General features: G+C 40.9%; 1 protein-coding gene across 7 annotated transcripts in view; it reads right to left on the reverse strand.

The window, feature by feature from the left end:
* cdc42bpb (CDC42 binding protein kinase beta (DMPK-like)) overlaps positions 1-13,057 on the reverse strand; it is a 54,189-nt gene that overhangs the window by 26,063 nt on the left and 15,069 nt on the right. For all 7 annotated transcript variants that reach the window (XM_027148989.2, XM_027148985.2, XM_027148984.2 and 4 more), the window contains exons 2-6: positions 10,160-10,251; positions 3,807-3,890; positions 3,280-3,375; positions 2,989-3,137; positions 1,824-1,917 (exon numbers count right to left, since the gene is read on the reverse strand). In XM_027148989.2, coding sequence (XP_027004790.1) covers positions 1,824-1,917; positions 2,989-3,137; positions 3,280-3,375; positions 3,807-3,890; positions 10,160-10,251 — 515 coding nt within the window. The remainder of the gene's footprint in view (positions 1-1,823; positions 1,918-2,988; positions 3,138-3,279; positions 3,376-3,806; positions 3,891-10,159; positions 10,252-13,057) is intronic.

Raw genomic sequence — 13,057 nt, forward strand, 5'->3', positions numbered from 1 at the left:
GACAATCAAGAATGGGTGAATAAATGTGTCGGATCATTAGTCTGCAATACGTGCGGTGAGTGAAGAAAAGGTCTTGGCTTGAATTTAACAACAATGGCGACAGAAACAGAAGCTACTTAAGCTGAAGAACAAACCTCATCCTAAACACCAACCCTTCTATAGACATGGCTTTCAGTAGCATAAAAACATTGGTACCGGTCGGCATAGAAGGTCCGTTGTGGAGGACACAGGATTTCAGCAACATATAAATATAAAATCTTACTGTTTATAACGGACACGGATACACACAGGTAGCAGAAGCGATCACCTCTTTGTCATGCTACTAACCGCTTCAGACACACTTACGTATGTCTTCAGTTTCCTTCAATGGACGGGAATCAGTGATGCAACTACATGCTGATTAAGCAAAGCCACAGTGAAAAGATAGCTTGAGGAGTTAAAGGTTAATGCAGAAGCAATCAGTACTGTTTACAACTTCATAAACAATCAGTGTAAAAGATAATCACATGACGTGCAGTGATGAAAGCTAATTGTTTTAAAGAGCCTTAATTTCTATAATCTGGGAAGCTGCACTGATAAAGTACATGAGGAAACCTCGAAACCGATTCAATCACAGCTGGTATCAACAATTCAACCTGGGACAAAGCAGCAGATCGGCACTGCTGAAATCTCTCCTGCTAATCAGGATTTCAGCCTGACACACTGATACAGCACAGTAACCACATTCTGTACCTTTAATAAGATGTTCGGACTGGATCACCATTTCTAACTAAGACGGTGAACAAAATGCTTAAACTTTTATTACTAAATTACTCAGCATTGTTTTTTTATGGGGCTGACTGACAACTTTTCGCCGCGTTTCATCTTCGGACATAAGTGATAATGATCAGATTTCATGGTCTGATATTCAAAACAAAAGAGTAAGAGCTTCTTTATTTTTTTTGACTCAGTAGTGGAAACAAAATTAGACAACAAGTCAAACCTAAAGGACACCGTTATGGCTGAGACGAGTCTCTTGGCTAGTTGGTCATCTATGAGTTGAGTGTCTGGATAAAGACTCGAAAGGACAAGATAGACAAAAAAATTCAAAATCAGCAGGTCGTCAAGGGGTATCGTGGGTAATGTTGGAAAATATTATGCAGCATGATATGCAGCATTATTTTCATTTAACAGCGCAGTCTGGAGTATGTAGTGTTCCGACTTATACCACAGCAATTATCAGGTGATTACACCAGCTAATTTATTAAAAAGCCACAAGCTGTGCTATTTTTTTTTATTTTTATAAATTATAGTTAGATTTAATGCAGTGGAACATCCAAAACTTAAGAGTATGTATTACATGAGCTGATACTACAGAAATGTGAAGTACTAGAACAAGTGCATTAGTATTAATTCATGTTATAGCCCAAAGTTTGACCAATCAGATTCAAGCCTTCAACCACGCTATGGTATAAACTTACACCAGACCAACGTTTAACAACAGTGAGGGAAAATTTTTTTTATTTTATTTCCTTTTAATTTGTGTGTTTATTGATGTGTTTTGTTTTGAAATATAGTTTTGGGTGTTGGGTGAGGAAAGGAAAATTGTAACAATAAAAAAAATAAAATAAATAAAATACGTAACAAATGTTACAGATCGCAGTAGTGATTTATAATTGCTATGTAATCTGGTTTCACAAAGAAGAGATACATAAACATAACACCATCTTGTTTGGGTTAAGTGACATCTAAAGGTTTTGTTGTAAATAATCATAAGGAGCAGGAGCATGAAGTCAGTCGCTTTATACTGTTCAGATGAGACGCCGTGGCTGTGATTTACTCACCGTCCCGTCTGGCATCATCCGGAGACAGGAACCAAAATCGGCCAGGCGAATGTGGCCGTTCATATCCAGCAGCACATTATCGGGCTTAATATCCCTGAAAAAGAAGAAGACAGATGTTTCAGCATCATAAGTGAACCTGATCTAGCCATTAAACAAGGAGAATGCTGTGATCTCAGTACTAAAGCTTTCTTCACTGGAATGTAGTGCACATGTGAAACATGACCTTGATTAAAACTGTGTAGGCAAAACAGTTAGTAAACATGTTGTAACCTACTTCCATATATTCATGGTCAGAACACATAATTTATGTATTTAAAAGGCCAATTAGTTTTTTTTTCATTACTATATTCTGTATATTGTACTGTATTCCGAACAATTCGACACACTCACAAACACTCGTTGTATACAGGTGTTCCTAATAAAGTGCTCAATGAGTGGATACAGAATATAATTTAAAACAAAATCACAAACAAACAGTAAAGAAAAAATAAATAATTAAAAAAAAAACTGTGGTCTATGCTGTGGTGCAGCTTTGTGAATTTTAAATGACCTTCATTCAGAGTTTCTATCAACACAAGACCAATTTAGGAAACTGGAATTTAAACTAAAGGGTTTTGCTAAGATTTTATATAGTTCACAAACACACATATCCCTGCTAATGACACATCTAAGACCTCTGTGGGTCCTCTAGTTGGTTTCCTGAAACATGATATCGGGTGAGGTTCATCTTTGTTTGTTGTCAGTGGTGCTAGCTATGGTGTAATCGCTGTGGGCATTTCAGGAAGCTGCACTGAGCATACGGGACCTCGTGGAGTAGGAAGGAAAAAGGGCTCAGCTGGACCGGATAGCAGTCCAATACAGGCCATGCCCACTGGTTAACACAGGAAAAGCCCTCTGCACCTCCACACATCAGTGGCCGTTTCAGTACTCTGTAGAGTAATGAACGAGCTAAGAGCGAGGACAAAAAAAAATTCCTGTGTGTATACACAGACGCACTCATTCAAACGGAGTAAACCACTAACTACCTGACTTGCTAAGCCCTTTAGTGCAAGCAAACAGGTTTTACAAGCAACTGATCTGCATCTTTACAGTATAATGTATTGCACATACACACTGACGCACATACAATACACCCAGTCACTTTCACTCTCACACACACACTTACCTGTGTACATAATTCTGCTGGTGGATCGAGTGAATGGCAAGAACCATCTCTGCCACATAGAACTTAGACATGTCCTCAGGTAACCTGTCCTCGAACTTGCTGAGTAGTGTTAGCAGATCTCCGCCCACATAGTAGTCCATCACCAGGTACTAAACAACCAGATATTGTTATTTATTTAACTGTGTGTGTGTATTAGGAGTTTAAAACCGTCTAGGCCACCGTTGAAAGCAATGGCGCCGCTGCATGAGAGTTGGTAATCATGGTTAATTGTGATTACGGTCAGACGCTCACCAGGTAATTATCATCCTGAAAGGCGTAATGCAGGGTCGTGATCCACTGGCAGTCTCCATTCACCAGAACCTCCCTCTCCTCTCTGAAACAAGCGGTCTACAAAACAACAGAGCTAGTTTACTATATACCTTTTGCAGACATGTTAGTGTTACTATAACGTGGGTGGTGCTCTGGGTTCAGGGTGGGTTTCCTGACCAGCCACCGTGACAAAAGCTCTCCTGATATGGACGCCTGAGGCTACAGTCAAAGCTCATTGTGCTGAAACTGGGTCAAGATGGAGCAGAAAAGAAAAAAGAGCCATCATCGTCATCTATAGCCACAGTGAACAGGTTTGATCTTGTCCTTGAGAAAAAGCCTTGGTTGCATTAGCACTATAAATGAAAAGAAATCTCGCTCTTTTTTTCTTTTGCGCTTCATTGTATAATCCATTTCTAAGAAGGTGTCATATGGGTCAGATTCCGTGCGAAACCATATAATGAATCGCATAAGAAAAAGTCCTATAAAAGCAACAGGGAAAAATACTTTACCTCAGCCCTCTTCAGCATCTCCCACTTGTTCAGAATTTTCATGGCGTAAATGCGCTCAGTGTTTTTCATCTTTACCACAGCAACCTAAAGCGAGAGAGAGAAAAAAGGGCCAGGGAAGGTTAGTGTATGCTTTAAAAAAAATTCAATTAGAAGGCAGCCCAGTTATAACACTAAGAATATTTCAGCATGTTTTCTCATCATTTATTCATCTTATTTACATTTGCCCTACTTGGGCAAACATCACTTGGGAAAAGTGCTACTTTCAAAAGGGTGTTTTCTTTTTTTTTTTTTTTTTTTTTTTTTAGATTCATGCTATTAACTACATGCTACTTTTTAGACTCATAGATGCTTCTGCTACAGAGAAATACAGGGGAAGGCGGTGAGCGTGAAATGGTGGGAAGCGTTTAACGTATTATAACCTGTTAAACACAGTGACGACACGAGACCTGACAATAGGACAATGGCTGCGTGTGAAGGTGGAGAACGACTTCCTCAACACAACAGCATAGTAGTGAAAGAAAGGAAGAGATGGGGAGGAGAGGAGGGCTGTTACAGATGTTGTTGGCTTGGAACGAACAGACACACCCTACATGGAGGACGGAACGTCAACGAGAGAGATTAAGAGCGTGTGCTATGAGCGACAGCGTGGTGATAACGGTCCTTCTGAAACAAAACAAACAGCTAGAGGTTGCTAAGGATATGAATTAACAACAAGAGGGAAGTGGTGTTAATTCAGCTCTAGCTCCGATGCTCTGAACCTTTAGTTTAAGTTCCAGTTTCCTAAATTGGTCTTGTGTTGATAGAAACTCTGAATGGATATTACGTTACAACTATTTATTTAGTTTGTGGAGGAAACATTTGTGTTGCAATAAGAATTTGACGACACCGTCCTTGATGGGGCCATTTATATATATTTATATAACAGAGCATACCGTAAATGATAGTGTCAAAATATCAATAGGAGGAACTACAGCATCTTCCTACAATACAAATAACTCTAAAACAATTATGTTCTTGAAATGGTAAGATGTGTGAGAGAGAGAGAGAGACACACATGCACAAAAGCACTCCAGTTCTGAAAGCATACAGCACAGAGACACAGGAACATCAACATGACTGTTGTGAACTGATTTACTAGTAGTCCATCACACTCCTGGTCTAGTGTTCCACACAGGTGGAGGAAGTGGATGATGTGGATTGTGATACTGTGTGTGTCTTAAAGGCAGAAAAAGTTTGTGGTTGCAGTTCTCTGTTCTTTTTTTCTCTGCTCAGAAGCCACATGAGTGTTTACTCTCAGTAAGCATGAGAGAAGAGACAACACACACAGTCTCTCTCTCTCTCACACACACAGTCTCTCTCTCTCTCTCACACACACACAAACAGTCTCTCTCACACAAACAGTCTCTCTCTCACGCACGCACACAAACAGTCTCTCTCACACACACACACACACAGCCTCACACACACCTGGGCAGATCACTATATGCCACCTCAACAAAAGAACACTAGGACAAACTGTGATTTGTACACTAAACACCCAGGGATCCGTTGCTCACCCACAGACAGACAAAACAGGTCGCAACACAGTAGAGGAGACGTCACAGGGAAAGCGTGTGAAAGGTGCACTTTGGTGCGCACACAATCCGCATCAGACAGACTCCGAACCACACCAGATAACTGACCTCATTACAAAAACAAAGCAAACCCAACGCTCCCTGAATTCATTTCGATTTCTCCTCCCCAAGTGTCTCCTGTCCTCTTTCCATCTCTCCTTTTTTAGACACAGATTCTGACACAGGCAGTCAGCCTGACCTGATTGGAAAGGCGGGGCGGTATGTGAAAGGAAGGGGTGTGTGTGTGTGTGTGTGTGTGTATGGGGCCAGAGTGGTGTCACGCCGCTGCATGATGGGGCAAGTCAGAGGCTTCGTGCACAGTCAGCGCCTGAGGGATCAGACGCTGCTGCTCCAGTCGACTCTGGGTCTTTTTCACTTAGGAGCAGTGTTAGCTTCTGTCCGCGTAGCACTAATAAACAAGACGAGGTAAATCTAACCAACTAAATGCAGAAGGCTGTGAAGATCCAGGTCAGTATCAGAGTCACAACAACCGTTGTGTGTGTACAGACACTAACAGCTCCATGTATGGGGCTGGGGCTCGAATGTACTTTGACCTTATTATCTAGAGAACAAGTGATTCACTGTACAAACCTGATACAAGATAAACACGCTGAAATAAATAAAGGACTGGAAGATCCTCCGTTTAGCCTGGCAGCGGAGAGAGCGTCTTCATCAAAGACAAACCCCAAATATTTGCTGTGGATTTTATTGGGGTGCAAGCTTCAAAAATGAACAGAAAACTACGAGCCAGTCAGGGTCCAAAAAATGAACAAACAATCTCGACCGCTTATCTACATTTGTATTGATTTCTGAGAGAAAAACAGTTTCAGAGCTTTTCCCAGAGATTCAGATTCACTGGAATGGGACACTCAATTCTCGCTCAAGATTCTCTGTTACGAACAAGCCGGACACGTCTGATACGGCAGTCATCGTTCAATAAATAAACAAAATAATTAAATAAATAAACTGTTAGTGTACATTATTCTTATCAACCATGCAGTGTGTTAACACGCTCTTCATGACTGCAAGATGATTCATTCACTTTAATCATGTGGCATCTGTAAATATTATCATTATTATCCTGCAATTAAAGCAATCAAAGCTGCATCATTTATTTGCACACATACTGCTGTGTGTATCCAGTGAACTGCTGTTACATTTCAGCGTGAGATTACAGGTCCATGCTTCGGATATTTCACATAAAATGTAAAAGACATCAAGATACATTAAATGGTTATTAGTGTAAAAAATGTAGTCTAATAAAAACACTCTAACCAGTGTTCATACTAGCAGGCAATCAGCTACTCGTATCACTTGTTCTCTCTCTCTCTCTATCTCGTGGACGTACACTCACTCTCCAGCAGTTTATTTGTTTCAATGCATGCTACATTATCTACATACAGCTTGAAAAGCTAAACACGTTGACACGAACGATCTCTACTACTTTACTTCCTTCCAAGCTTTTTCTTTTCAAATGTCTCGGTGTCTCACACTTGTGGGGTTAGTGGTTCAATTTCCATCTCTGCTCTGTGCATGTTCTTGTGCTTCTGGGGTTTCCTCTGGATGCACTGGTTTCCTCCCCTGACTGCATCTCTAAAGTGTGTGTGTGTGTGTGTGTGTGTGTGTGTGTGTGTGTGTGTGTGTGTGTGTGTGTGTGTGTGTGTGTGTGTGTGTGTGTGTGCGCGTGCGCGTGTATGGCTTGGCATCCTTTCTTGCACCATGAGTCCCCTGAGATAAGCTACACAGGGTCACAGCAGCCTGGAGTGCTACAAAAGATGGATGGATGGATGGATGGCTGTCCCAAACAAGGCAGGGTAAAAGGAATCACAGTTTTTTGCTACCTTATTGACACAACAAACAGCAAATGAGAACGAGTCACTGGACTGGTTTGAATACAGAATTCACACTTTTTTTCTCCCATTCAGAAAACTCGAGGTCTCTCTTGCTCTCCTCCTCCTCTCACTCTCCTCCTCCCTCTCCCTCACTCTCCGCTTCCTCTCCTCCCATCCATCTACTCCTCCCTCCCTCCCTCTCACACTCTCCTCTTCGCCCATGCATCTACTCCTCCCTATCTCGCTCACTCTCCTGTTCCTCTCCCCCATCCATCTACTCCTCTCTCTCCTCCCATCCATCTACTCCTCCCTATCTCGCTCACTCTCCTGTTCCTCTCCCCCATCCATCCTCCTCCCTCTCTCGCTCACTCTCTCTTCCTCTCCTCCCATCCATCTACTCCTCCCTCTCTCTCTTCCTCTCCTCCCATCCATCTACTCCTCCCTCTCTCTCTCTTCCTCTCCTCCCATCCATCTACTCCTCCCTCTCTCTCTCTTCCTCTCCTCCCATCCATCTACTCCTCCCTCTCTCTCTCTTCCTCTCCTCCCATCCATCTACTCCTCCCTCTCTCTCTTCTTCTTCTCCTCCCATCCATCTACTCTTCCCTCTCTCTCTTCTTCTTCTCCTCCCATCCATCTACTCTTCCCTCTCTCTCTTCTTCTTCTCCTCCCATCCATCTACTCCTCCCTCTCTCTCTTCCTCTCCTCCACCCCTTAATCATATTGTTCAGAACAAGTTACAGAGGAGGTAGAGGGACAGTTTGGCAGTTGTTAAAGAGTGTGGAACCTTGTGTACCATACAGTGAAGTCATGCAGCAGTAGTGAAGCTCGGAGTTTGACACTTGTTCATACAAGGGATACATCAGTCATGTACAGGAAATGCAGAGACCTTTCTGGAAATGCATCCTGTAGTGTTTAATCTAGAGGAAACGTCTGGGAGTGGAAATGAGTGACACGTCACTTTGCTCATTCTCTCACACAAACTCTCACACACACACACGCTGTGATTCAATCAGAAAGAAATTAAGCAGAAAGAAAGCAGAGTAAATGCTTAAATGTAAATTCCAGGTAAACAGTACTATCGCTGGTAGAAGAATAGAACTGGAGGAAACACCCACATACACAAACCCCCAACCCTCACCACCACCCCAAGGAGAATGGGATGTCAATTATTTCAAGCTTTGAGAGTGCTTTCGATCAATCAATCAAATCAATAAATAAATAAATAAATAAATAAATAAATAAATAAATAAATGTGTCATCTGAAGAAAAAAAAACCCTTAAAAAATGAAACTGTTCTTAAAAAGACAAAAATAGCCTGATTCTTTTTGATCCTTGAAATGAAATAAACCACATCCTAAACCAGGGAAAGGCCACGCGGATGAGTAACCCTGTGACGGAGAGGTGGCTAAACGGCACTTGAGAAGTGTGTGCGCTTCACAGCGTATTATCTGTGAAGGGAAACACTATTTTTGTAACAGGCTCTCCTTTGAGACGCTCTTCATTTCCTGAGCCCTTTCTGAAAGCTGTGCTATCCTGTCCTGCTTCCTGTGCCACTGCTGGCATTCGGTGCTGTGAGGTGGGAAATATCAGGGCTGCAGTGCTCCGAATAGAGTCGTTCCCCGTCTTGTCTCCGGTGTTTAACAGCGTCAGAGCTCGAGTGGTGTGTGTATATATGGTCATGTCTGTACTGTACTGTACTGCCTGTATAAGGAGATTTTATGAGAGAAACATTTGAAAGTGCTTTTAAACCATAAACACTGATAACTTGCCCTGTTTACTGGGTCACATGATATGCACGAGGATGAGCTGCGCTCAGTCAAACACGTTCTTCCGCAACAACCGTCTGATTTCAGACATAGCTTTGTGATGACCTTATGTCGGAAGAGTAACAAACAGGGAGTGGGTGTTTATAAATGCAAGAAAGAAGCTACGATATAAACTTTAGAGAATGTAAACTCAAATCCGTTTCAAATCCAATCTGACCATCACGAGGCTACACATCTGTAATGGCTTGTTTCAGTAGGATTCAATCTCATTCGACTGTTGAAGCTCAAATGCACAGCAGTGTGATGGGATGTTTTTCAAACTGTGATTTTCACGGCTGCTTAGGCAAACTTTTGGGATGAAACTGGAGAACGGTAAAAGAATTTAAATTGGCTATGCAAGAAAACATATTGAAAACATTTTTTTTAAAAGAAAAAAGCCACAGGGTCAAGCAGACCTGTTTGGCAAGGGTTTAATCTTGAAAGAAAACTGAGGCAAGTTTTAATCTGGTGTTGTACCGAAGATCTGTTTTCCTATGATTTTCAATAAGGTTCACAAAAAGGCTAATACAGAAGACACAGAAAAAAAACACAGTGGGCTGAGAAACCTGAGCTACCCCTTTTATCCATCAATCTAGTGAGAAACAGTGAGCAGGAGAGAGAGAGAGAGAGAGAGAGAGAGAGAGAGAGAGAGAGAGAGAGAGAGAGAGAGAGCATGCTTTGTGTAAACGCAGCCCCGACCCGGGGACTGTAGTAAAGGTACTGGAGCGGTACATTCCACAGTTCCACACACAAACGATCCATCTCAAACACCCAGATCTGTCCTGACCCAAAAACAGCACAGTAAGGCCAGGCCGGGCCCCTGGGGAACCGACAGGACGAAAGAGGAAGAGAACTAAGGCACAGGAGAAGGAAGAGGAGGAGGTGGTAGTGGTGGAGAGGAAGTAACAAGCTTGGGGCTGGAGATAAGAGCTTTGCAGCACCGTTAAGCCGCTTGCTGTTTCAGTGATAACTGGGTTTTTCTTGGATGTGTTTATGCCGTGTAATAGAATACTGCAGAAGTCAAAGGGGTAAAACTTCAATAGAAGCTAGAACATAAGGGAGCTTACACAACCTGACAGGAGGAAGAGTTCAGGATTGCTTACCTCTCCAAAGGCACCCCTGCCTATCACCTTGAGCATCTCGAAGTCGTCCCTGTGGAGTCGCATTTCTTTTACAGTGGTAGTGAACGGCTTCACTGCAGAGACACAGAGAAAAAAAAAAGAAAGCGTCAGGATCTTCATTAACATCATAAACAATCGTAAAGCACCGATTAGGCTTTTTCCCCAACTGCAAAAGCAATCATTACAAAGAAGCACCAGCAAGCGGTCTATGGCCATTACTAGGGCTGGGCGATAAGGCTGAAAACTGTATCACGATATCAGTGTTTCATATCGATATTTTTTATGATCCCTTTAAAATAAGGACCAGGAGAAAAATATATTACATTTAAACATTTTTATTTTAAACTTAACCTTCCTCTGATCATAATCCCCTCAGTTATTAAGACATAAATGACAACAACCAGGAAAACTCAACTAATTAAAATTATTAAACAATTATCTCAACATTTAAGGTGCAAAATGAAAGAAAATGTAAGAAATGCTTAATAAAGTATAATAAAATAGTGCAAAATGTTAAATATAAACATAGAGAAAGCTGAGAATTTAGTGCAAGTTTAGTGCTCGGAAGTTCACTAGCTGTTCACCTTCTGGGGAATACAGTGTTTTAAAATATGTGCAGTGTTTTGTAAACATAAATAAAACTGAGGTAGACTTAGATTAGGGCTGTAGCTATCAAATATTTTAGTAGTCGAGCATTCTAAGGAAAATTTCATCGATTAATCGGATAAAATGTATTTGTGCTCAATTAAAGAGCAATATTAAATATACAAGAGAAAATAAGACGGGTCTCTTAAAATGAACAATTAACTGGTTTCCTTCTTTAGAAAAACAAACTTATTTTTTAAATGCATAATATGTAATGCATACAACAATATTTTCTATCACAAATAAACATTTAGATATTACCCATTGTTTCTCTGTCTGTACTTGTACTGTGAACAATGACAAAGTAAGAATTAAGTACATTTAAGTGTCATAAATACTGGGTTTTAAATTAACCCTTTTCTGAGATGCAAAAACAAAAAAATAAATTACTTTCAAATTACTTTTTTAAAGTATCAAAACTAAGGCATACATTAAAATCAGTCAAATAAATAAATAAATAAATAATACTGCCTTTAAGTCATGCAACTTTCAGAACTAAAAGATTCTAAATCTACAGCTCAGGCATGACATAAGCCTTTACTGTCTTGTTGGAATGATTTGTGGTATTTAAGAGGCAAAAACATGGACAGGAACTTGGAACTAGAGACCATGCATGGTTTAACACAGAGTGCTTTAAGCATATAGTATAAACATGGACGACGTGCTGTTGTGGATCCAGCTCGATCTTGCAATGGACACACACCACAGCGTTTTTCTTTACTTTACATTTGAAATGATCCCAAACCTTGGACATTTTCTGTCATTTTTTCTTGTTTGTTACTTCTCTTTGCTCATTGCCATTGCTATCGTGCCCTTCCATTTGCAGCCCGCAAAAGACCGCTAACTCCTCGCATCTCCTTCCGCTTTGACGTAAGCGCGTTGTCACACGCTCACACACACAATAATTGCAGAAGAACGTGACGTGAGCTTTAAAATTAATTAAAAGAGGCTTCGAGGCAGATGGATTTGCCTTGATGAATTTTTCTAATTGAGTTACTCAACGAATCATTTCCGCCCTAACTGAGGTAATATCTGTAATATAAAAACAAACCTGATACAGTACAGTAACATTGTTTGAAATATAAAACCTGCAAAAATATGAAAAAGTAGCTGACTTTTCCTCTTTTATTTACAATTTCCTCACTCTCTGCGACGCTCATTTTCTGCTCATCAGTCGCCGGTTACTGAAGCGGAATCTAGCAGACCAGCACGAGACAACAATATGGCGCGACCAAACCTGATACTGTTACATGATTGGCTGTTAGCGTGTCGCTCCCTACGTTGCTAGGTTACCAGAGAATGATTGCCTTTGTTAATGGTTGTTAATGTTTCTTCCGATGAAGGATAAAAAATATCGAACGTTTTATGGAGCACATTTTTTATTGCTATCATTCACGTGTCTATCACGATACATATCGTTATCGTTTTATCGACCAGCCCTGGCCATTACAGAAGATCACAACATTCTCCATAATTACAGTTTTTAACAATTAACAATATGATTTTTCCTGCAATAGGATGTAAACGTTGTGAATTTTGTCCTTACACTTAAAGCGAGAAAATATGAAGCAGGGTGTACAGTATCTTTCCCCACTGTGTGGAGTAAACCGACACGTCCAGATGTTGTCTTAAACCACCTGTATCGACACCACTGCTGAGTCATGCTATTAAGTACAGCATTATGCAGTTTAGGACCCAACCTAAGCACATGATCATTATTAGACAATTATCGGGGGTAGGTTGTTAAATAATTGCCTGCTGCTGCTACAGTTGTTTACTCAGCATTACAAAACAGAGAAGAAAGAATTAAACATCTATACTAAATGTGCACATCAGTGTGTGAGGACAACGTGAAAACACTTCAGAGAGCATGGTGCTGTGGTGCGAGTTCACGAGCTCTCTGCAGGTGTCTAAGACCCATGTTGCCCAACTACATGGCAAGCTTTAGCTCACAAATGACCTAAAATACCTTTTAGAAACAATAAACACTTGCAGAGTAAAAGAATCTAAAGCTGCATCCCAAGTGACATACTACAATATGCACTTACACTACGCACTTGCATTACATACTTTATCATCTAGTGTATGTATATTGTATCAAACGGTGGCATAGGAATGCAAAGGTACAAAATGTGACGCAACTAGATTTAGTAGAATACAGTCAAGTTGTTCTCGTCTAGCATCAGTGCCTGGTAGCCCGGCCCCTCTTCTCCTACATAAGCATTTCTGCGACTG

This window comes from Tachysurus fulvidraco, chromosome 16 (assembly GCF_022655615.1).
Source record: "Tachysurus fulvidraco isolate hzauxx_2018 chromosome 16, HZAU_PFXX_2.0, whole genome shotgun sequence".
Classification (NCBI taxonomy): domain Eukaryota; kingdom Metazoa; phylum Chordata; class Actinopteri; order Siluriformes; family Bagridae; genus Tachysurus; species Tachysurus fulvidraco.